The 22,828-nt window shown below is 38.0% G+C and overlaps 1 protein-coding gene across 4 annotated transcripts in view; it reads right to left on the reverse strand.

Moving 5' to 3' along the window:
- The window catches only part of DENND1A (DENN/MADD domain containing 1A), a 186,494-nt gene that overhangs the window by 127,388 nt on the left and 36,278 nt on the right, over positions 1 to 22,828 (reverse strand). For all 4 annotated transcript variants that reach the window (XM_014943041.1, XM_014943040.1, XM_014943038.1 and 1 more), the window contains exons 4-5: positions 8,371 to 8,420; positions 3,540 to 3,659 (exon numbers count right to left, since the gene is read on the reverse strand). In XM_014943041.1, the coding sequence (XP_014798527.1) occupies positions 3,540 to 3,659; positions 8,371 to 8,420 (170 nt within the window). The remainder of the gene's footprint in view (positions 1 to 3,539; positions 3,660 to 8,370; positions 8,421 to 22,828) is intronic.

Consider the following 22,828-nt stretch of genomic DNA (forward strand, 5'->3'; position numbering starts at 1 on the left):
AAAATTCTTAAGAATCAGAAAGCATCTATATGCTTTAAGAATGTACAAAAGCAGAAAGATAAATTTATACTGTTAATTTATTCCTTATCACTGAGATTGTATCAGTAGATTAGTATGTTTACATCATCTTTCAGTACACTGCAATTAGCAGAAAATAGTGATCAAGCACAAATTCTGAGCCTCTGACACCTTCCAGACCTTCTTGCCCCAGTGAAAGATCATTACCTTAGAAAAAACGAGAAACAAGAGTATACAAATTCCAGACCAAAACCAGGGGAGGTGTCTGATGAAGGAGAAGAAGCTGATGTCCCAGAGGAGTGCACAGCAGCAGCCTGGGAGTCTCTCTACTAAATTCCAAACTACCTATATTGTTCACCTTCAAAAGCTCATGCCAAATCCAATGCGAAGTTAGATTTAAGCAAACATCTAGAAACAAACAAACAAAAAGTATCCAGCTGCTTAATGCATATCCAATAGGATTTATTTTATTTCAACTAAAATCCTGACTTCCTTAAATGAAGTCTTAGAACAGAAAAAAAATCTTTGGGCATGGAAATTTTTCTAGGATATTAAAATTACCAAATTAGAACTCAGATGACTGGGACATTAGCGCTCAACTTACTACACATTCATCATTCGGAAAAGAAAATAATTAAAAAGCATATTTTAAGTTCTGTAACATATTGCACAGAAGAAGGTAATCTAGAATTCCATGGTACCGAGGAGATTTTGATGTGTGGTGCATGAGCTTGTGGGGTTTTTTTAAATGCACTTCACTGTTTAGAACCTCAAAAAAACCCCACCAGACCATCTGTGACACTTGTTTTGTGCTTTTGTCCGCCCTCTGCTGTCTGAAATGCAGAAAGTAGTCATCTGTGCTACAGAGCACTCCACAACTCTGTACACACCATATTTGATCACTGTAGTTTCATGATTAGCTAGAAATCAAGTGAAGAAAAAAGGAGACGGAATGAGAGAGACAGACTCGGTGATTCTACACGAAAAGAAAATCACAGAACACCTAGAAGATGGAGTCTTTAAACTTAATCAAAGCTTTCCATAAATCTGTGTGATGCTATCCACACCAGGAACAAAACTATCTTAAACATGGATTTCTAAATAGTTCTGGTTAAAATAGCCAAGAGAATGGAACTGCCTTTCTGCTGGCTGCAGGAGCTACAACATGCAGGTAACGTTACTGCTACCGAACTCCAAGAAGTGCCTCACTACTGTGCATCCACCTGAAAAAGTCTCTGGGTCACTTTAAAACTCCAAGTCCAGATGTGGACCTCTGGCCTTCCGAGGACTGTCTTGGCTTCAAACTGCGCTTCCAGACCTCGGCAGAAGTTTTTAAAGCTCCAGCTGAGTGAAACAAATTTCCTTTTTCTCCTGTTCCTCTTCAATAATGAATCTAAACGTGATCATTTTCCACCACCAAACCATTTCACCGTGGCCAGACCCATAAAAATCTCTGACTGATAAACATGTGAAAATAATCTCTAATAAGAAACAATATAACTTAATTCTTATGTTATCGCTGATCATAGCAGGGTACACTTGGAGCTTGCTGCCATCCAACCTGGAATTTAAAAACAAATAAACAAGCATTCTTTTCATCCTCATTTGCTTTTTCAGATCAGCATGCTTTGACCCATCTATTTTCCATGCAGCACCCTTTAATTCATAAAGGACATCAAGAAGATTCACATCTGCAACGGGTGCTGCAGTCCTGGGAACGGAGCAAGTGAATCCATGTCATGCTGATTTAAATTCTTTATTGTCCTCTAAAACTTACATTCACTTGCATTAATGATGACATTTCACTGTCTCATTAGCTCAAGAGAAAGAAGCAACAGGAATGAAGCTGAGTCCCAATTCATCCACTGCTGTAACTGCACGGAAATTCTTTCCTTTTTTTTTTTTTTTGGTTATGAGCTGAAGCAGAAGGCATTTAACTACAACAGAACTCCTCCATTTCTTCCTGGCATTCACTCAACATAAGGGAGCTGACAGCAAAGAACTCTTATCCAGGAGAGATCAAGAAGGGACTCATACTACCCCTCATTCAGATTTTCTTTTCAAACCATGTTTCCCTTTTCATTTGTCATTAATCAGCAAAAGTTACTTTACTTTACACGGGAGGGACTCAGCACCCCCAGCGCAGGGGCAGAGCCAGGGAAATACCCTCCCGTCCTCAGCACGGCCCCTGCACTGCATCGCCAGAGCCAAGAGGAGCTGAAATGGCTACTAGAGAAAGGAAAGACTGAAGGAAGGTACTGAGAAACACCTGTCACCCTGCCTTCCGCACAATTAAATTTGTAATTTTGGTAGATTTCACAGTAATTTCTTCAATGAAGGCCTAGTCAGCAGATCACTGCAGTCAGTGTAGCGCTGGAGTACAAGGCAACAAACGTTTGCTATGCATACATCAATCCAAAATGCACCCCGTGGCACTGCTGCATGCAAGCCAGTGAGGTGAGAAGTGTCCTTGTTCTTGAGAGGCACTCTTATAATCTGTAGTTATCCCCGAAATTCTCCAGAGGGTCACATTCCATAACAAATGTACAGAAGGTGCCGTTCCGTCACGTGCAACACACCGTGCTCCCGGGATGAAGACAGGTTCTTCTTGTTCTTACACTGCAGTCTCTCATGGGAAAAGCAAACCAGAGGTGACAGACAGATGTCTACAACTGCTCATAGATGAAACTGTCCTCACTTGTGACTGTTCAGCCACCTGCCAGGCTGTTCATGCAGGTAACTCTCAGCTGGCTTTACCTGGGCCATTGCTCCAAAACTTCCCATTTCTCACAAACGTAGAAAAAGCAGAAAGCTGAAGACAGATCATCGTTAAATTTGTTTAGAACAAGACAGGCTGGATGCCGTGTGGAGATCTTCAATCCACAGAAGTTCTTAGTTGAAATAATATATTGGTAGATATTAAAACTGATTTTACTTGTGTCACTTCTTGCAGCAAATGTAAATAGAAAATTGCAGACTGTAGTCCGACATGTCTGTGTAAGGTCATCAAAAACTACTCTGGTAGAGCCTCTTTGCTCATTTTATGTGAAACACATTGTCTCCATCTTCCACTAATAGTCTTTATTAAAACAAACTCCACAAAACCCTCAATAGGACAGAGTAAAGCTCATACACACAAACTTTTAGGATGTGGAGAGCACCAGTGACATTCTCTCAGTTACCAACAGATGCTTTGTTAATAAAACTTGCATATACAAATGTCCACAAAATGTCCTAACAAGATCAGTTGTGACAGCTACAGATAACAGCTGCCATCATGCTATGTCATATCAAATTACTGCACAGACACATTGTTAAGAACGTTGACTACAAACAAATACAGTTATCTCCGGAGGAACTCCAAGTGCAAGATATTTTGCCTCACTTCTGCAGAAGAGCAGTGACTTCGAGGACCAGATAGGAAAATAATTTTGAACAGCAGGAAATTATAATTGCAGGGTGACACAGCAAAGTCAAACACTGCTTGCTGGAGTCAGCCAGAAGCCAAAGCACAGACCTACCTTAAGATACAGAAGCAGCTCTTGGCCCCAGAAGATAAGCGACAGAATCCAAACCTCTGTTTGCTGTCAATGTCTGTAAGCACAAATGTAAAGTTCTGCCCAACTTGGTTGACTGCATGGCTGAAAATAAAGAGAGCAAAGAGAAAAAAAATTAATGCTGAGCTAACTCTGTGTCAAAAGTATCTAGTTTAAGTCATTGAACCTGTACCATTTCCTCTTTCAGCAGGGCTTTTTTGAGAAATTGACTTTAGAGTGTACAACCTCTAGAAACTTAAATATGCCAGTTGCTTGGCGAGGGAGGAAGGTTTTTGGTTGGGTTTGGGTTTTTTTTTTTCAATTTATTAAGTGTGGGAGGATACTAAAAATGTGTTTATCTTTAAATGAAAATGGTCACGACTCTCAACCGTCTCCAATGCAGCACACACCGTGCAAACCAAACCCGTGTCCTCTCACATAACCCAAAACATTTATTACTCTTCAATTGAGAATTGGTTTACTCCAAGAGCAAGACAATGGTTAATAACGTGCTATGCTTCTTCAACGCTTGGATATTGACTTGTAGAAGTTTTATTATCCATCTACCCATTTTGCATGCATGCCAGATCCATCATTCCAAAACGCTGAGCATGGCAGGTGACTCTCCTTTAGCAGCCAGGCCATCGCTTAAAAGACAGACTAGAACAGTTGCAAAGGAAGAAAAGATAAACGAGAATCAAAAGGACACTGTGCTAAAGCCAGACATGACTATAAAAATAACTGTGTAGGACTTTTTAATGATTTTTCAAAATTAAGAGTCATTTGCCTCATCTGTAAGGTCTTAGCAGCTTTTCAAGAATAGCACAAGTGAGCTAATAGCATTTTTAGACGTTGGCCCCACTCACATCTGAGCAGAAAAACCAGTAGTGTAGTTTCGCTACAGGAAAATCTGCCCAAATTGGAAAACCACAATTTTAGAAAACAAAACAAAAAACCACAACCAAGAACAACTACCACCACAACAACAAAAACCAAAACCACAAGCATCACAAAAAACAAGAACCAAATCACCCACACAAACAAAACCCCTGAACTCCAGCATTTAAAATTTCATGTCTTTAAAAAAAATCTATAATTTACGTCTGTATTTCACCAGTAATAGGTGCTGCTTGAAGTAATAAGATAAGATCAAAATAAGATGCTTTACATTTAAAGCAGGGCATTTTCTAATGCTATTTATTAACAAAATTAAAGACATTCTTGAGATATTACCACATTTGTCTGAAGTTAATCAAATGCACAGTGATGGCAGATTCCATAGAAACCAAGCTCAATTCACCTCCCAGTTTGTAGAGAAATAGTTTTACTGTTTAACAGAAATTTTGACATTTAGTGGTGAAGCTGGGACTAATAAAGTTATTAGAGGACTTTTCATTCCAATTTTAGATCTATTTGAGTCCTCATAGTGATATGAAATTAACACTTATTTCAGGTTATGTTCTAGTTTATTTTAGGTTTGCTGAGAACTTAGAACACTGACGTGTATTTTTGCAACAACAAACCCCATTAAATTCAAGGCCATTTAAGTGACAGTCACACGCCTGAGAAGTGAGCAAGTATTCTCTTCTGTGATGCCATATACAGTGCAATAAACAACTTATGGGGGAGATTATATGCTCAGTGCCTAGAGAGGAAAGAAAAAAAAAAAAAAGACTTTCAGAAATAAAAGTTGGATCCAGATTCTGAAGATGTCACTGTCCAGCTTAGGAAGAAGAATCCTTCAGTGGATTCCAAACAGGGAAGGAAAAACATGCAGTGATGAAGACAAAAAAAGTGCTCCAAATTCACAGATAAACGACAGATATTTAAAAGCATTTCAGTAGTGTGAGACTTAAGAGAGCCTAAGTACTATCATCCGACCAAATTCTAAATGTCAACAGAGCAACCACTTCCATGAAGTGCCCTGAGCTGCCAGGGGATACCAAAAATCCCTTACTGGTGGGGTGTTGTATCTGTAAAGCTTGGATGTAATGTTACTATGGTGATTTTAGTATGGTGTTTTAAAAGGGGATTATATGCTTAATTTTAACAAGGTTGAGGGAAGAGCATGTGTGAGAAATATCATTCTAGCTGACAATTAAAATTATGGAACAGGAGGAAAAAAACCTACACTTCATTTGCAGCAGGGAGAAGCTTGTTTATTAAACAATTGTGACAAGTTGATAAGCTCCTCCAAAGCAAACCTAAAGATTCCTGCATTTCTGTGATCTGCAGAAGTTAAATGTTTCTGATAGGTCTTGCTCAAGTTTCAGTTGTCAGTTCTTCACACAGAAGGTTAAAATTCCCAACATAAAAGGGCTTTTCCTAAGATCTTAATAGCAATACTTAAGATTCTTAGCTCTATTTTCAAACGGGAAGGTCTACTTAGAGCCTAACAAGCTGGAAGCACCATAAATCTCATCTCTAAATGGGCAGAGAGAAGTCAGGGTTGGAGACAGGCAGAGAGAGGAGGAGTGACTTGTTAAAAATCCCCTTTCACTGGCTGTATCTGACTGAAACAAATAAATCATGGCATGAAATTTGACTGAGTGGGTTTTCACTCCTGCAGGTGGAGAACAGCCTCTGCCTTGATCCTGCAACCATAACAGCAGAAAACTCATGGGCCACGGCCAAAAGGAAGGGACAACTAGTCCCTGGTGATTTTTGACCACTGCCAACGATATATATAAAAAGAATCAATATAAAAAGAATTTGGAGTCTGTGTCAATGAGTGCCAAAACCTTCAGCACAGAGAGCAATCAGATACGCAGAAGATCTTGGTTTTACCCTGTCACCATTTGAGGTTGGGTTCTGGCAGAGGCCACAGTCCATCGTCAGCTTTTGCCACCTGCTTTATAAAACAGGCAGCCTTGGCAGAGACACACACATGGGGATGGCTTATGTCCTTCCTCAGCACTTGTTAAAGAAATACCACTGTTTAACGTCTAAGTCAGAAGAGGAATTCCCAAGCACAGTTCAAAGCTAAGTCAAATTGACATCACAGAGGACTACAACAGCTCTACATGTCTACATCTATGCACACACCTCTGCACGTGTGCCTGTGCATTTTTACATGCAGAAGAGGTGTGGCACACAGATCTGCTCCAGCTGCTACATCCTTCACTTGGGACATCATCTACTTTCTGGAGTATTGAAAGTCCATTCTTAGTTTTAAATTAAGTATGCTATGGGTTACAATCTCTCCTTTATGTATAGAATAGTTGGCTTACAGTCTTTTCAGTGACAGTCTGTGATATTCAGTCAAACAAGTGAATCCAGAAATGGGAATCACTTTTCATTATGTTCTCATTTGCACCCCATATGGGTTTTCAATGTTCTTATCTCTCAAAATGTTATATCGCTGGGGAAAAACAAAAAACAACAAAACAAACAAACCCCTTAGGTACAATAAATCTACACATAGTAAGCATAAATATTTCTAGTAGAAACACATACATGAGAAAAATAAATATAAGTACTTCTCTGCTCCCTCCCATTAAGAAAGGAAAAAGATGATCAGAAAAAGTGATTACAAATTATAAGAAGTATTTGTGGCTTTTAAAGGTCACCTGAGTCAACAAGCCCTGCTTAAGTAGCTCATGTTGACAGCCCAGGATATTTAAATTCTCTTTTTATGTTCAAATCGGGTACAGCAGAGGCCCTGGTACTGATAGCTGTCTCCAGCAGTGCCTCACCAGCGTCTCTCAACCCTGATCTGCAGGAACCACCTGGAGGGTTGAAAGACCGTATCGGCCCCGTGATCCATTCAAGCTTCCAGCCCCCTCCAGCCCCACATCACCACATCGAGCACAAAGCGGAGCAATGGTTTTATTATGTAGACTCCCATCTCCAGAGAAGCACAGTAAGATTCCATCTCCATTCACAGAAACTAGTGAGCAGTATTTCAAGCTAGCTCAGACACACCAGCTGGCTTATGGGCGAGGGAAAAAGTGAAAAGAAAATTTTTTAAACTCAACAATGGCTTAAACAAGAAGTGGTATTAGAAATGGATGTTGATTTATAAAGAAAATCAATTTCTACTGTAAATATCACAGATCTCACTGAAATAAGAAAAATATTTATAGCAGTTTAATCACAGTTAAGGTCAATTTCATCAATCAAAGCCATTCAGTGAGTTGGCTGCCCAGGACAAGAGCTGCCAGCCAATTAAAGGATTCTCGGAGATGACATGAGCAGTGGTGCATCCTTTCAAAATCTCAATGCTTTTTCTTTTCATAAACCCACCAAAAATAACTCATAGTAAAAGCAAAATGAAAAAAGTTCTGCACCTTTTTAAATTACAAGAATTAAATATACTCAGTTCCTGTCAAATCCATTATAACTTACTTTATAATTATTCCCCCACAAATTAGAAGCCACATTAAGTAGCCGCCAAGTAAAGCTAGAGCATTCCAAAAAGAACAAGAGGTCTTTAAATGTAAAGCATTTCATTCATTACTCTGCCCAAATTTTGGCAATTAATAAATAAAATACATCGGCACACAAAGCTTTGATATTAATACACATATTTGACAACCATTGCCCAAGCATTTCCACATCCAAGCGTTACATAGAAGTCAAACAAAACGCACTCTTTCTGCTGCCACTGAACAGCTCCAACTTTTAAAACTTTTTTTTTTTTTGATGGTGCCCATAAAATCCCCGGGAAAAAGTGATTCTAAGACTATAATTTGCACTTGGGTGCTTTAAATCACAGCCAAGCAGACAGAACATTAAGAATGGTATGGTTTTTATTTTCTACAGTGGTTTTATTGACAAGCTTATTTTCTTGTAAAGTTTGAAAAGCTAACACTACCTGTCCACATAGAAGGGGAAACAAAACTTGGTCAGAGTCTGTAGAACTTCCTGTGGAGAGAAAAAGAGATAATTTATACATCTATTGGGACCAATAAATCTAATATTAACCACATCACACAATTTCACAACTTTGCCCCGAAGAAATAAGAGACAGATGAAGAAATATGGGCTTTATCAATTACATGGAAGGAGTACCAGGCAGTCAATCATGTGAAATAATAAACATGATCAAACTTCATTAAAAATGAAAAATTAATCAAGATTCACACATGGGCAGGCAGCAGGAGCCATCCAGCAATTCTCCACAGAGTAGGAGGAGGTTGGGTTGTTGAGTGTTAACACCTCTCCAGGGACAATCTCTGCCCTGACCATATGGATCAGAGTGAATAACACCAAACCACATGGGCCTGGCCTGGCAGGACCATTTCTGCTGGCACAGCTTCTGCCGGTTACCTAGGAACAGGGGCTGGGGGATTAGAGAATCCTTCCTAACATCAGCAAGATAAATAACAAAAGATAAAGCCAATAGGTCTCAGAGCAGGAATGTTTAACATTGCCTACTGTTATTAGAAGGAAAAGCTGAGTGTTAAAAGACTGATTAAAATAACATGCATTAAAACTAACACAAATTGTTTAACTTACAAAAAATTTTCTAAATGTTGTAAAATCGCAACAGAGACAAACTTTTAAGTATAGGCTTTGCATAATTTCACATAAAAAACATGCATATGAAAACCAAAAACATGATCAGCAGAGAAATTAATCATTTTCAATTTTACAACTTTAAACAAATACAATCATTAAAGAAGCAAGAACAGAAGCGTATTAGTTCCAAAATAGTTCTGTTCGTAGACAAAAGTAATCATTTACATTATATTGTTTATAATATTCAAAATTTTGATTCTATAATCCCCAACCCACCATAAAAGATCTCCCCAGTTTGCAGCCCTTTATACCAGCTCATTCCTTGTTCATTCTCCTTCACACTTGAATATTCCAGGACCTGAATGAAATGTGAGCCATATTTCTGCTCTCGGCTGAAACAAGATAACCCTGACTAAACGACAAACCCTCTGATAAATTCAACACTTTTCTGACCAATAGCAATAAATTATCATCAATAACTAAGTTGATGCTTCCCGCTTCATTTATTTCTAAAAGCAATGCCATCATTCAACAAATAAACTCCATCAATCTAATAACCTATTCAATGAAGCAGAAAACATATTGACTCCCTCGCAAGAGCATGTTCCTCCTCCATAATTCAAACAAGCACATCCCACCCTTAGCAATGGTTTCAGGCTCAACTGCTCATAGACTCTTCTTTGGAGGTTTCTTGACAACTAAAACGTGGCAAGTTCTTAAGATTTCAGGCAGAAACAGATATGGAAGCTTTGACTTTTTGACAGTTTATTGATAGATTATTTAACAACCGCCTGTTTTTAAAGAACAAAAAAGGCTCTGGTGAAGAACACCACGTAACGCAAAGGAGGATCCTCCTTGCAGTTTCAGCAGGGAACTCAGACAGGAGCGACACAGGTTTCAAACTAAACTCTGCAGAAATACATGTTTTGATACAAAATAATGCCTTGATAGCAAAGGCCTCATTAACGTGACCGGGTCCACCCTTGTGCAGAATCTCACCGACGTGCACAAGGCCGCAGTGTCTGCTGCACAGCTCCCATTGCTGCCGCACAGAAACTACAGCGCGACAAATATGAACTATCACACAGTTCTTCTTTACCCACAGTTGAAATCTCAATGCTTAAAATGCTTAAAAAAAGCAAACACCACCACCACAACAGGATTTTAAAAGAATCAAAAGTATAATCACAGAAGAGTAAAGTGCTTATATTTTTATTTGCCTTATCAACATAAATTGTCCTCAAAATAATGACTGCACGTCTATTTTTTAGAAAAAGAAGGCAGTGTTAACAGATAACACGTCATCAGTCACCTCAAAATGGCAGAATATATTCTCTCCTTTGTTTTGATGATTTAAATAATTACTGTAACTGCAAGTAAAAACATTCACATCATAAAACACTTTAGCATCTCATCAGCATTGTGTTATTATAGGATAATAGTGTATTACTCAGAACTCGCTTTGCACTTCTTTCTTGATATTTATAGCTTCCTAAACACAGAAAATGAAATTTTCACTTAAGGAGGCAATATATTGAATTGTACCACTAGACACTACCTTGTCTTTTAGAGAAAGATTTTACTGTGATATTATCATGTGGCTTTTATAATGTTATTGGGCATAACTGGGTGCTCGTTACACACCAATATTTATCTGTCTTGATTTCCAACTAAGAAATTGAGACTAGTACAACTTAACCAGACACATACTTTTAAATTTTAATTATTAAAAAAAAAAAACAAAAAACCCACATAAAGAGTCAGCTTTTAATTAGCAAAAATGCTAATGTTTTGCATGTAAGAAATAGAATTACCAGAGAACTATTCAATTTTTGCTCAAGTTGCAAGCTCATTACTATATATGTGATGCTTTTTTCCCTTTAAATACTGCTCAGTTTGAAAGATTAGCAATGCCTACATGCAACTTCCTACAACACCTCTTTAGGTGGGTGGTTACTTATGGCCTAGAAAAATCATCATTTCTTTACAATTGCAAACCAAAAGCGTAACTAAACCAAACCTAGACTCCACAGCAGCATCTTATAATCCTGTTTCTGTTCTTGCCTGACATGAAACATATTATTATCAATAGCCTGTTTTCTTATTTTATTCCCCTATGCTTATTTTCTTAAAGAAAAGCCTGCATAAATGCCTCTAAAGCCAAACACCCTAAAAAGAGGAAAAGAAACACCCCCCACCCCCCGAACAATCCAGCACACGCAGCTGATACGCGTAAATGACCCCAGGAGCTGAAACCCGTGTCTCTGGGGCATCACATGCCAGTTTTCTGGATCAATCCCCAAGTTTATATTTTCACAAATCTTTTTACATGCAGTTTGATTTTTAACATTTTAATGAGCAAAAAGTGCATCTATAGCAGGCAGTCACCACAGTTAAAGTGCAGGGCATGAACCGTGTCCCAGAGGGACTCAGCCCAGCCGTGTCACTGGTGGCTTTAGGACATTCACCACCTGGTTCCCTGTCCCAGGGTTCCAACTCTTTTCATAATCAAAACACTGCTGACATTATAAACCCCACATGGGTTTTCTAAAATCCTGCCCAATCAATAAAGCTAGTACATAACTTATCGGAGACAACACAGAGCTCATTGATTAAGTTTGGTTTCAGTAGCAAAGTTTTCAAAATAAATGAGGCAGGAACACAGTGTTCAGCCCTTTTGTGTCACATCGCAATTTATGAAGGTGAGGCAGCCTCTGAAAGGATTTCCCCCACACAGGAGACCTTAGAAGCGTATGGAAAGCACGGCTGCTAAATGCACACAATACACACTCGACTTACGTCCTGAATTATCTATATATTGAGATGAAATAGTAAAGAAGGCTCAACTTTGCTGAAAAATTTTGCATACTCACTTGTGAGTTTAATATGCAAGCTGTATCTTAAAGTCTTTTTTATTTTTAAACCTTTCACTGTACGCTCCCCCTACCAAGTCAATGGAATAACTTCACAGCCTCTTAAATATACAGGATCACTCTGTTTCCCTTGTCCAAATGGACATTGGTAACAAATATTCCACACTGCAGCTACAACTAAACAAAACTGCACTGATAAAATGATATACAAATTGCTGGTCTAGTGCAAGAAGAGCAGAGTGTTGCAAATAATCTGCTCGTTGAAAGATGCACGATCCAACAGACATTCAAAGTGGAACAGGAAATCTAAGTAGAAGTTGGAAAGAAAAGGAATTAACATACAGGCAGAGATCTGTGAAAAATGATGACTGATTGAGGCAAGACACTCAGATATTAATGTGAGTCAGAGAACGGAATCAAAACACCCGAAAAACCAACAGGTTGGGGACCTGTATTTGGAAGCCTATTGGGAAATGTGAGGAACAGCAAGATGAAGTTGAAAAGAGTACCCAGAGTACAGCCCAGACCTTGTTTCAGAAAGGAACTACGTTTTCACAGGAGGACAATTCAAATATTACAAGAGAATGGAGCCCTGCAAATAAGATGAGTTTTCCATAGGGAAAAGAGAAGACTGGGTGATGAGAGAGATGAAAACTCCTCTATTTCCTTTACCATAACATGGAGATGAAGGATAGGGGAAGGTGCTGTGAAACGCTAAACAGAGAGTGTGGAAATGCAACCAGTTCTCAACTTATCCAGTTTGAAATACCATCTGAATTCATGAAACAAACATGAAAACCATCTTCACATGGAGAGACACCCAGAGAGTTTCAAGAACATCAAGAGAGTGATGGGGAAGGATGAGATACATGAGAGCAGCAAGGGCTGAGAGGAGCACAAGGGCAGGAAGAACAGGGAACAGATCCCCATTGACCAGCAAAGAACTAGAGAGGATTTTAATTCTGCTCAGAAACAGCATCAAATTTAAACATAGCAAAAATGTTAACACAGCATAAAAGAGTGCTAAGACATTGCTTTAACTGAAGCAAAATATCATCCAATTATGTTGAAATTTGGCTAACAATTAAATTGTCCACTGCAATGGAAAAACAAGTTTAAGAATTCAGAATGGTTGTCCATGCACCCAAATAACCTCCTTAAACCCAGAGGTAGTGAAAGGAAAAGTAGAGAAGAATCCAGAACACCATCAATTGCGTTCGCTCCAGAGCTGGTCAGAAATTCATCTACATTATCCCAGGAAAGGGAATATCTTTCTGCACAACAATAAGCACCTTAGTAACAAGTTTCGTGAACTGTTTTTAACATTTTACAAAGCAACTACTTAAAATGGATGGGAAAAGGTCATGTTTCGAAATTTTGTTTAAAGAATATGAATGTAATAAAGCAATGCCAGCCCAAGAAATTCAGCCACTAACTTGAACACAGCTATGAATAACAGACAGGACCAATACCTTTTGTGTTTTGAAAGATTAAACTTCAAATTGTATTTATATTAGTGTCAGCTTATATTATCTTACATCAAATTTTCCTAAAGTTACTATTACAGATTATTCTCATCAATTAAAATGCCATGTAATTCTGTAGTTCAAAATCCGGAGAAGCATTCCAATTCAAGCAGCTTATAAACTTCTCAAATTAAAAAGAAAGTACCCTGCATGCAGAGGCCAGTGTCACACAGCCACAACAAAACACAGATTTTGCAAGAAGATGAAGCAGAGGAAGCAAAGAACAATAAACTTAAAAACAAAATTTCTCTAGATTTAAAAGATTTTCCTAGTTTTTAGAAAATGGGTACAACATGGATTCTTTGTTAAGAAAATCATTGCTCATTTAGAATATTTATGTCAAATTTCATCTTGCATTGATTTTTGTATAAAATCTGTTTACATCTTATAGCAGTACTGAACATTTCTCATTTTTATAATGGTGAAAATCTTTTAAGAATTAATTTTAATCAGTCCTTTAAAAGAATGTTCTACCCCCAAAAATCAGGAACATTATTTGTTTAATAGCACTAATTTAAATTACCTTAATTTATTTTACCTCTTCTTTTGTAATTCTAATAATATTCCAATACAACTTTAGAGCACTAGTTCATCCATTTGCTTAATCTTCTAACAATCTCTTGGCTCTTTTGGGGCAATTATAAAGCTTGAATTAGGGGAAGGTTTTTCTTCTACAAAAGTCACTTCTTCCTATACAAGCGTCAGGAGGGGAACAGGCCCCAGTATGAAATAACATCATTTCGTGAAGGTAACCAATTGTTCTCAGGAAAAATGCTACTTTTTAAAACCAAACAAAAACCCCAACATGTATATACACAATCCTGGTAACAAGAAGAGCATGAGATAAATAACATTTCCTAAGCATATTGAGGCCTGCTATCATTTAAATATTTTTAACGTACAAAATATGGGCACAGATGGGCAACTTTTCTACTTGCATTACTAAAAACATATTTCAAGATAAAGCTCAAAATCCCTGAATTTTTTAAACCTAATTGTGACTCTGTTTCTTAGAATTCACACCCCAAGGCCAAAGCTTTCCTGCCACCAGTCCTTCAAATCTGATTTGGACATTACACGGGAGGAGGCTCCCAGCCTCCCCGAGGTCTCACTCCTTTTACAACATACGGAAAACCAGTAGATAATGGGCCTATGCTGAATTGGCTGCTCTGCACAGCTCCTCCTGGGACACAGGCCTAGCAGATGTGATAAAAACTGTGTCGGAGAAGTAGCTCCAGTTTTGCCTTAATGACAACTTCAACCTCTCAACTAATAGAACAAAAGAACAGAAACGACTATTACTTTTTTTTCCAGAAGAAAAAAAAATATCTGAAAGTAAAGCTGAATTAAATATTTAAGCAGTTTTTCAAAGAGAGCTCCTCAATACGTGTCTTTAAAAACCCTTCAATAAGATTAAGATTCAGTTTAAGTTATTTATTCAAATGGATTTTAGCTAACATGCAAACCACAAATTAAAAAAGAAGTAGTTATAGCTACTGCGGTAAAAAATAATTGTTCCAGTCTTAAATCAAAAAGAATTGAAAAATTATACAAACAAGCATTAAAAAATAGGTCTAATTATGTGCATAAACATTGATCAACTGGTAAAGATAAGAAGTGTCAATATTGGAAAGCTAAACACTAATTGCATTAAATATGATTCTATGAAATCTATTTTAAACATTCAGTGACTGAAAACACGGCACATTCGCACTTCCACATTTAGGAAAAATTAGGTGAGAACAATTAGCTGTGAAAAGATAATCACATACTTCTCACAGCATACGACAATTGCCCAGGTATATTGCATCAAAAAGAAAGCTTTAAATATATAGTTTGGTTAACATTTGTTAAATATTATAATTCTGGCTTAAGACGACTGGCCCTTTTAGACGTCGTCTCAAACGCTCTATTCAGCTCCAAGCGCGTACCCACTTAATCAGCAATCATTGTTCTCCCAGGCAGGACTTTGTTGTCAAGACAAGCACTGAAACCTTTAAAAAATTTCAGAACTGGCATAAGAAAAAAGTGATCTTTGTCAAACAAGGACAAATTTATGCAAATCTTTTATAAACATTCACAAACATTTATTTAGCTTTTGAAATGTTGGCCTCATTTGAGAGCATGAAAATGAGGGGGAAGTGGGAAGATGCAAAGGACAGCTTAGAGGCTGGCACACTACATAAATATTCAGAAGGAAGATTATAGGATTCATGTTAGGCTGTCTTAGGTTTCTCCAAAGTCCACATAGAATACCAAAGAACAAAACTAACGAGAAGTAGAGCAGATGTTAGACAATGCAGCAGCCCTCTTTTCCACACTCACTTGGCTATACTTCGATGCTTTCATTTTTTCTTTCAATATGGTTAGGTCATTCAAGGATTCTCCTATAGACTCTGTATTGTGGCTACAGAGCTATAAGCTGGACCTCTGTCAGCTTTCCCAAAGTTCCCAATGAAAAGGCATTATGCAAATTCTACCTCTCTTACTCTCTTTCAGGAAAAAAAGCCTCCAGTCTGCAGTCATCGGAGTATTGGAAGTCCCAGCCTTCATTTCTGTATGGTTGTGTTTGCCTTAGGGCCATGCTGCTTGTTTTGACAGTGGATCCCCCCAGATAGTTGGGATTAGTCGAGCTTGTTTAGATAAACTTGAAATCAAGGCCTTCTCTAGGTAGACAGCTAGATGTAGCTACTGAGTTTCCAGCTGCCTTCTTCTTTCATCCCAAAACAACCGCAGATTCACAGCAGAGATCACAGCCACAGGCTATGTCACATACATAAGTACAAAATTAAAGGCTGCTAAAAGAAGGCTTTGTAAGTCTTAGTGCTAAAATAAGGAATCTGTACTGTATAGTTTAAACAAATTATTCAAGAAGCACCAATAAAGGTCTGCAATGGATAGTTAACAAGACACGTTCACAAAAGAAATACCCGGTTTACATAAATAGGCAGGACCGTGCTTTGTTAATCACTTCTGCACCAGCCACTCTCCAACCTTTCTAAAAATAGATGCAAGTAAATACTCTAAAATAGTATCCGCTAGAACATCTGGAAATGAGCTCTGGTTATCAAATACAAACTTTATGATCATAGGAGACTACTGTGATGGCACTATTCCAATTAGATTTTCACTCATTCACAACAAAACCGGGCCAGGTTTGATCTTTACTATAGTCAGATAATGCAAACCATGGGAATTCGTTCTCAAATATAATACGTTCAAAGAGAAGGGCCAGAGCTCCAAACTGATATTAAAACCCCAAACCAAATCCTGCCCATGTAACTATGTTACACCTTTATAAATCTGCATTGTAGTTCAGCCCCAACAGGAAACATGTTTTTCAGTGGGTAGAGAAAAAGCAAAGCTTTGGCTTTTAAAGACTGGGATCTCTTCTAGATGGTGCAACTTCTGCAGCAGCCAGGCCCAACAGTGGGGGAACTAAAGGAAAAATCAATCACTAGGATGTTATAAATAAATAACCAGCAAAAAAACCTGAAAGAAACAAACAAAATCCTTAGTTCAATGAATAGTAAATATCATTAAAAATAAACTCCTGTCCTTTACTCAAGAAAAAGGATGTGAAGAAACTTGCAATGCTGAGACCAGTTTGAATAAAGAGAGAGCAGAATTTTATTGTTAAGAAGCAGAAGTAAGAATTTGCCACCAACTTCTCTGCCTTTGTGCAAAGACTTCACTTTTCTGCCATTTCCCTATTACAGAAATTCTACCAGCACTCACTGTAAAATTAAGTCATTTCACTGACAAGATCTTTTATAGACATTCAAAGCATGAAAAAGTGCGAAAGAATAACATTAGACTCCAATTTCTTCCTGCACTGGTTACCAAAGAGAATATTAGAGCATATACTGAATTCAGTTAGTGATTCCATATCATAAATTCTCCATTAGTGACATCCTTCCCAGGAAATAAGCTACAGACTGGGAATCCTAACCAACAGCTCAGCAAAATACATAATTCCTGAGAAGTAATGAGAAAAAACAGTTTCATCATGCTATTGTGCTCAAAAGAAAACAGAAGAACACTTCCAGAATTGTTACTTAAAAATTAAATATGACTGCCAAGAAAAATGCCACGAATATACCTGGCACAGTGTTATCAAATACCAGAAACTGAGAGAATTCACACATTTGCCCTCTCACAAACGTCTTCTAATTGCTATGACCAAGATCCTCCTTTCTACTGGAGAGGAGAACACGGAGCTGGGGACGAGCTTTAAAGCTGCTCCCTAATGAAGTTACTTAACTCCATTGTACAGGTACTATCTGCTTTTTGCAGCTGAGGAAACATCACAAACTAAACAACTATCCCAAAGGGGGCAACAGCTGACTGAGTTTTACAGTTCAGGAGTAGCCGCTTCGACCTGCATCCCATCACACCTACTGCAGAATCCTCCACAGGAGGAGGAAGGAGAAAATGATGATACCTGACGAGGACACTAGTGCCCCCAGGGAAAGAACCTTCCTAACGTTAAACTTGGAGAGAAGAGATGGAGCCAGTGATGACCTTAGATAACTGAAGGTTATCAGAGGATACGGCTTCTCAAATTTACCAGGATTCTCACAACGCTTAGATTTCCAAATATGAGAATATGCTACAGAGAATAGTGATCAAATACCTGAAAGCTATAAAAACATTCATGAGCCACAGAAGGCAGTTTTTGCTTGAAGAAAAGACAGCTGAAATGTACAAAGATGACTGAACTGGCCAGATTACGTGCTCTTATAGTCCATGCCCTGGGGGGCGAGGTGTGGAGCAGATAAAAGGCTGTGCCTACTTTGACATAAGTATCACACGGTAAGACTTTGAGAGTTGGGAAAACCAAAAAAAGTTCTATTTCCATCCACACTGCCCCAAACCCAAACTCTAGGAAGTCCCTTTGCTGCAAGAATAAGTCATGGAAGTCTCCTGTCACCTCAGAAATGAACACAAACAAGGAACAGGAATCTTCTGGAATTCTCTCTCATACCCTTTAGATGCGCCAGCACCCAGCTACAAGAACTCAAGATGATCCGTTTCAAAGCACAAGCTGTTTTGATGCTCATTTGCATGCCACAGGATGCTCTACAAATAAAAAATATACTTTTATTTCCCACTTGCTTTTTGTCTTTTGTGAAGCTTTAGCTTCTTTATCACATTTCTCTAATGCATTTGTACTGGGGCACAGGCAGACAAGTGGCAAGAGCACGAATCCAAAGAACAGTGTCATCCTCCACATGCTCAGGAAACTTCGAAGCATTAATGGCTACTTTAAGAGCTACAAAACATCTGCTTCCCCTTACTTCATTAAAACAGTACAGCTACACTAATGAAGCGACAGAAAACATATTAAGGGGGGGAAAAGCTGTAAGACAGAGTATTCTCAATGCTCGTTTAGTAGCACGATCTCAAAACCAGTATTAGCCACCAGCGATTCAGATGTTTAAGCTGGAGCATCCCATGAAACTCTTGATTAAAGTGATGTCCAATCAAATGAGAAACTGTTTAACTTCTCTATGACTGTCAGTATGAAGACACCGCACACCGGAGATTGATTTGTAACTCTCATCTTGGCGACACCACTTACCTGATGATATTTATTTTAATCATGTTTTCCTACTGTTTGCCAAGGACGGTACTTCCCAGTACTCCCAGTCCTCCTGCACACACTAACACCAACATAACCAGTCACAGCACAGACTGTCACACAGTGAGATCCATTGACATCTGCCTGTACCCTCCACATCGTCAGGTGCTTGAATTTTATTTTAAACAAAACAAAGATACTTTCTACATACTTTAACAATATTTTTGAAATTGTTTATCAATTGATCTATAGCACCAGGATAGAACTGGATGGTACAAGAGGCTGAAACGAGGGAACTTTCTAAACTAGTTTGATAATGACTGGCTTAACAGCCCGCAGCAGGATATTACTGCATACGCACCTTCCATTTTAAAGAAACCCATCTTTACTTGAAGTGAATATTTTATAGTTTTATCAATAAATTTAAACATAAGTGATAATGATTACTCACTTTAGGCCTGATCCTACAACCTTTACTCACACGAGTAGTCCCGCAGGATTTTAATGTGACTACCTCAACGAATAAGGGTTGGCAGGACAGGTTTTAAATTATTCATATATTCACAGATTTTTAAGGCCAGAAGGGACCATTATGATCATCTCATCTGACCTCTTGTATAACAAAGGCCATACCATTGTATCCAGTAATACTTGCACCCAGCTGAACAATTTGTGCTGGAATCAAATTGTGTTTACTGAACTTCCAATATTGATTCAAATTTTACATGAAAGAACGCTGAAATTCTTTAGAAAGTGGTTTGAACTACATTTCCCCATACTTCAACCCAATTACTCCTCTGTTTCTATCCAGAATTTTTCTAACTTCTGGACACTGGCTTTTGGCATGGCTTTCACACACGGACTTTAGAGCCCAACACTATCTCAGGTACTTCCAGGCCAAAATCATGTCACCTCCTGGGCTCCTTCAAAAGATTACCTGGCAGTTAATTGCTATTTGTTTTCTGTACTTTTACCGCTCTGCCCTGCACCATGATTTCTGAAACGCAGACATTGTAACTGGAAGAACACCTGGCTGACATTATCCGTGATGCATCAAACAGGGACACGGCATCTCCAGCTCAGCTCCTTCACAGACAGGGACAAATGGAGTGGCTGCTCAGATTACGAGCTCAAGGAAGAATAAAAAAAAAAAGAAAAAGTACTCAAAACTATTTCTTTTTTCTTTCTCACTCAGCACACCTTAGACTTCAGGACTAACTTTTTTCAGGGATACTTACAAAGACCCTCCACAATTCCCTCCACACAAATCCACTGCAATGACTTTTGCAGCCAATCACCAAATAGTAGCAAAATAAAAACTCAAAATAATGAAGAAACGTAGAATGCCATGGTGCTATATGAAATTCTGTGCAGATCTGATGGATTACTAAAACCAGCTATTCTATTAGACCTGTAAATGGATACTCTGGCTGAATTCTCTCCTCATAGAAATACTCAGCTACTATAACCCTTAGATTTACTAACTTCAGTTCTAAAACGGAACTCGGATGAGCAGATGATGTCAAAGGTTCTATTAAGATGCAAATCATCTTTGCCATGTATTTCTCCAGGTTTACAATTCTATCGAGCACAATCACCTTGTAACGCACTTAGAACCAGGAGAGCATACCCTACTACATACACAAAGACAATAGGTTTGAAGAGGTTCTGCATTTCTTATACTAATTAAATGATACTAGAGAAGCACATAAAAGGCATAAATAGAAATACAGAAGAAAAACTGACCTCTCGCCTACTTGGTCTAAAGAAAAGGTAATGAAAAAAAATAACTTGTAACATACGACAAGGGTGATGGAATAAGACAGAATAAATGAGAAATACGTATTTTCTTCACTCCCCTATGTTAAAGAATATTTCAAGAATATACATCTGGTCTAGAAAAATCCTCTGAATTCAGAAAATACTCAGTTCTATAGTCACAGCCCATGGCTTAGCCCTGTTCACTATCTCTCAGGACACGAACCAAAGAACCCAGTTTGTCCTGCCAGGGTGAGTGGTCTCCAGCACCGGACCCTCTGCAGTGGGGCAGAAGGTGGTTTCCTCACCCCCTTCCCAGGCTGCTCTCCTGCCCCACACAAAGGTCTCATTCAGGCTGCTCTTCCACCACTACCCAGTCCAGAGGGGTCACTGTGCAGGGAAAATGTTTATCGCTATCCTACATTAAGTTTTATTAGGCTTTCATTTAATAGACTCCCTGTATGAATACAGTACAATAGCTCTATACAAACTGAGAGTATTAAATGCTTCAGAAGTAAGTATCAAATACTTCCTATATTTACTATTTACACTGCCTTGGTTTTGCCAAGGCCTTTGTTTGCCCACAAAGTGGCTTTCAGAACACTACAACCACTTTTCTAGATTTTCTAAATGACTAATTACTCAGCTTTTCCAATTCAACTTCTTCACCTACTTTGAAAGCACAGCTATTGTTTTAAATGACTCCAAAAACAGGTTTTCTCTTGCAGTGTCTGCAATCTGTAAGGCAAAAACTTGATACTAAGAATACTATGTGCAATTCAGAAATACCAAATTGGATTAATCATCCCTGTTCAAGCAACTAAGTCCTCTTAGTGCACATAGATTTTTGCAAGATAGGGGGGTTTATGCTCCATTTATGGCCAGCACTGTGTAAATACTCTCTAACCACACAACTCTTACAATGACACAAAGAAAGGGTGCTTTTTATTTTTCCTTGTGTGCGACGTTTCTACAATGCCCATAGACTTTGCAGAAGAAAGAGCATTAGTTTCTATATAAAGACTGCCATAAAAGTTTTATAGTTTCTATAAATGTGTAGAGATTGTTGGTTTCATTATAAACTCTGTCTCGATGCCAGTGGAAAGAAAAATTACCAGCAGAATAGAACTTGCAATCTGCATAAGTACCAGCTTGCAAGCATGCATACCTCAGTCATTCTTGTCGTAATTAACTGATACATACAATAGTTCATCAAATTATAGACAAGTCATCATACCCACTTGAAGCAGCTCACAAACGGGAACTATCACAAATGGGAATTTTTCCTTTCCCTTCCAGATGAGCTATAAAGATTAAAACAGCAAGAAACCGAATGATACACTACTTGAAAAAGCCATTTTAAAAATATATTGCATTTTACAAAATTGTGTAACTCCTGCTACACGTTCCATTGATTGTTTGCTATTTCCTATTTTTATATATTTATATATCAACTACTTGGTGAAACATTATTTCTGATAGAAGTTTGTATCTTTGCAAGAAACTTCCTTGTATTAAAATTAGTGAGGCCAGGGTAGCTATTAATCTTAGGATTAATTTTCAAAATAGTGGGGTAAAAGCAACGTGGTCATAGTTTGTTATTTATAATATTCCAATAGCACAGGATTTCACCTATAAAAAAATTAACTTCCTTACTACAGCTTTATTGGGAACCCAAAACAGAAAATGTAGTAATACCTAAGTATTTTTCTGCGAGATTGTTGACCTTTTTTTTTTTAAAGGGATACTTCTACCTATAGTGACTGCATTTTATAAAGAACAGCAAAGAATTCTCATCTGGTTTAAATTCTAAGACTGGTGCTAAAAAGCTAGCACTGAAAAACTGTTGCTTATAATGCCAACAATTAACCATATTGCATGCTAGGTACAACCACATATACATAAATACATGTTTTATTTTCAAAAGCTATTAGAAAGCACCCTAACAAGTTAATATGCTCTTATATTTAAAAATGTATCTCAAGATTACTTCAGCCCCCCTCCTACCATTCAAAAAAATTCCCCTAGTTTTAACCATTTCAAGTGGCCTGGAGCAATCATTAGCATTTT

The sequence above is a fragment of the Calidris pugnax genome, unplaced genomic scaffold (genome assembly GCF_001431845.1).
Source record: "Calidris pugnax isolate Ruff unplaced genomic scaffold, ASM143184v1 scaffold102, whole genome shotgun sequence".
Classification (NCBI taxonomy): domain Eukaryota; kingdom Metazoa; phylum Chordata; class Aves; order Charadriiformes; family Scolopacidae; genus Calidris; species Calidris pugnax.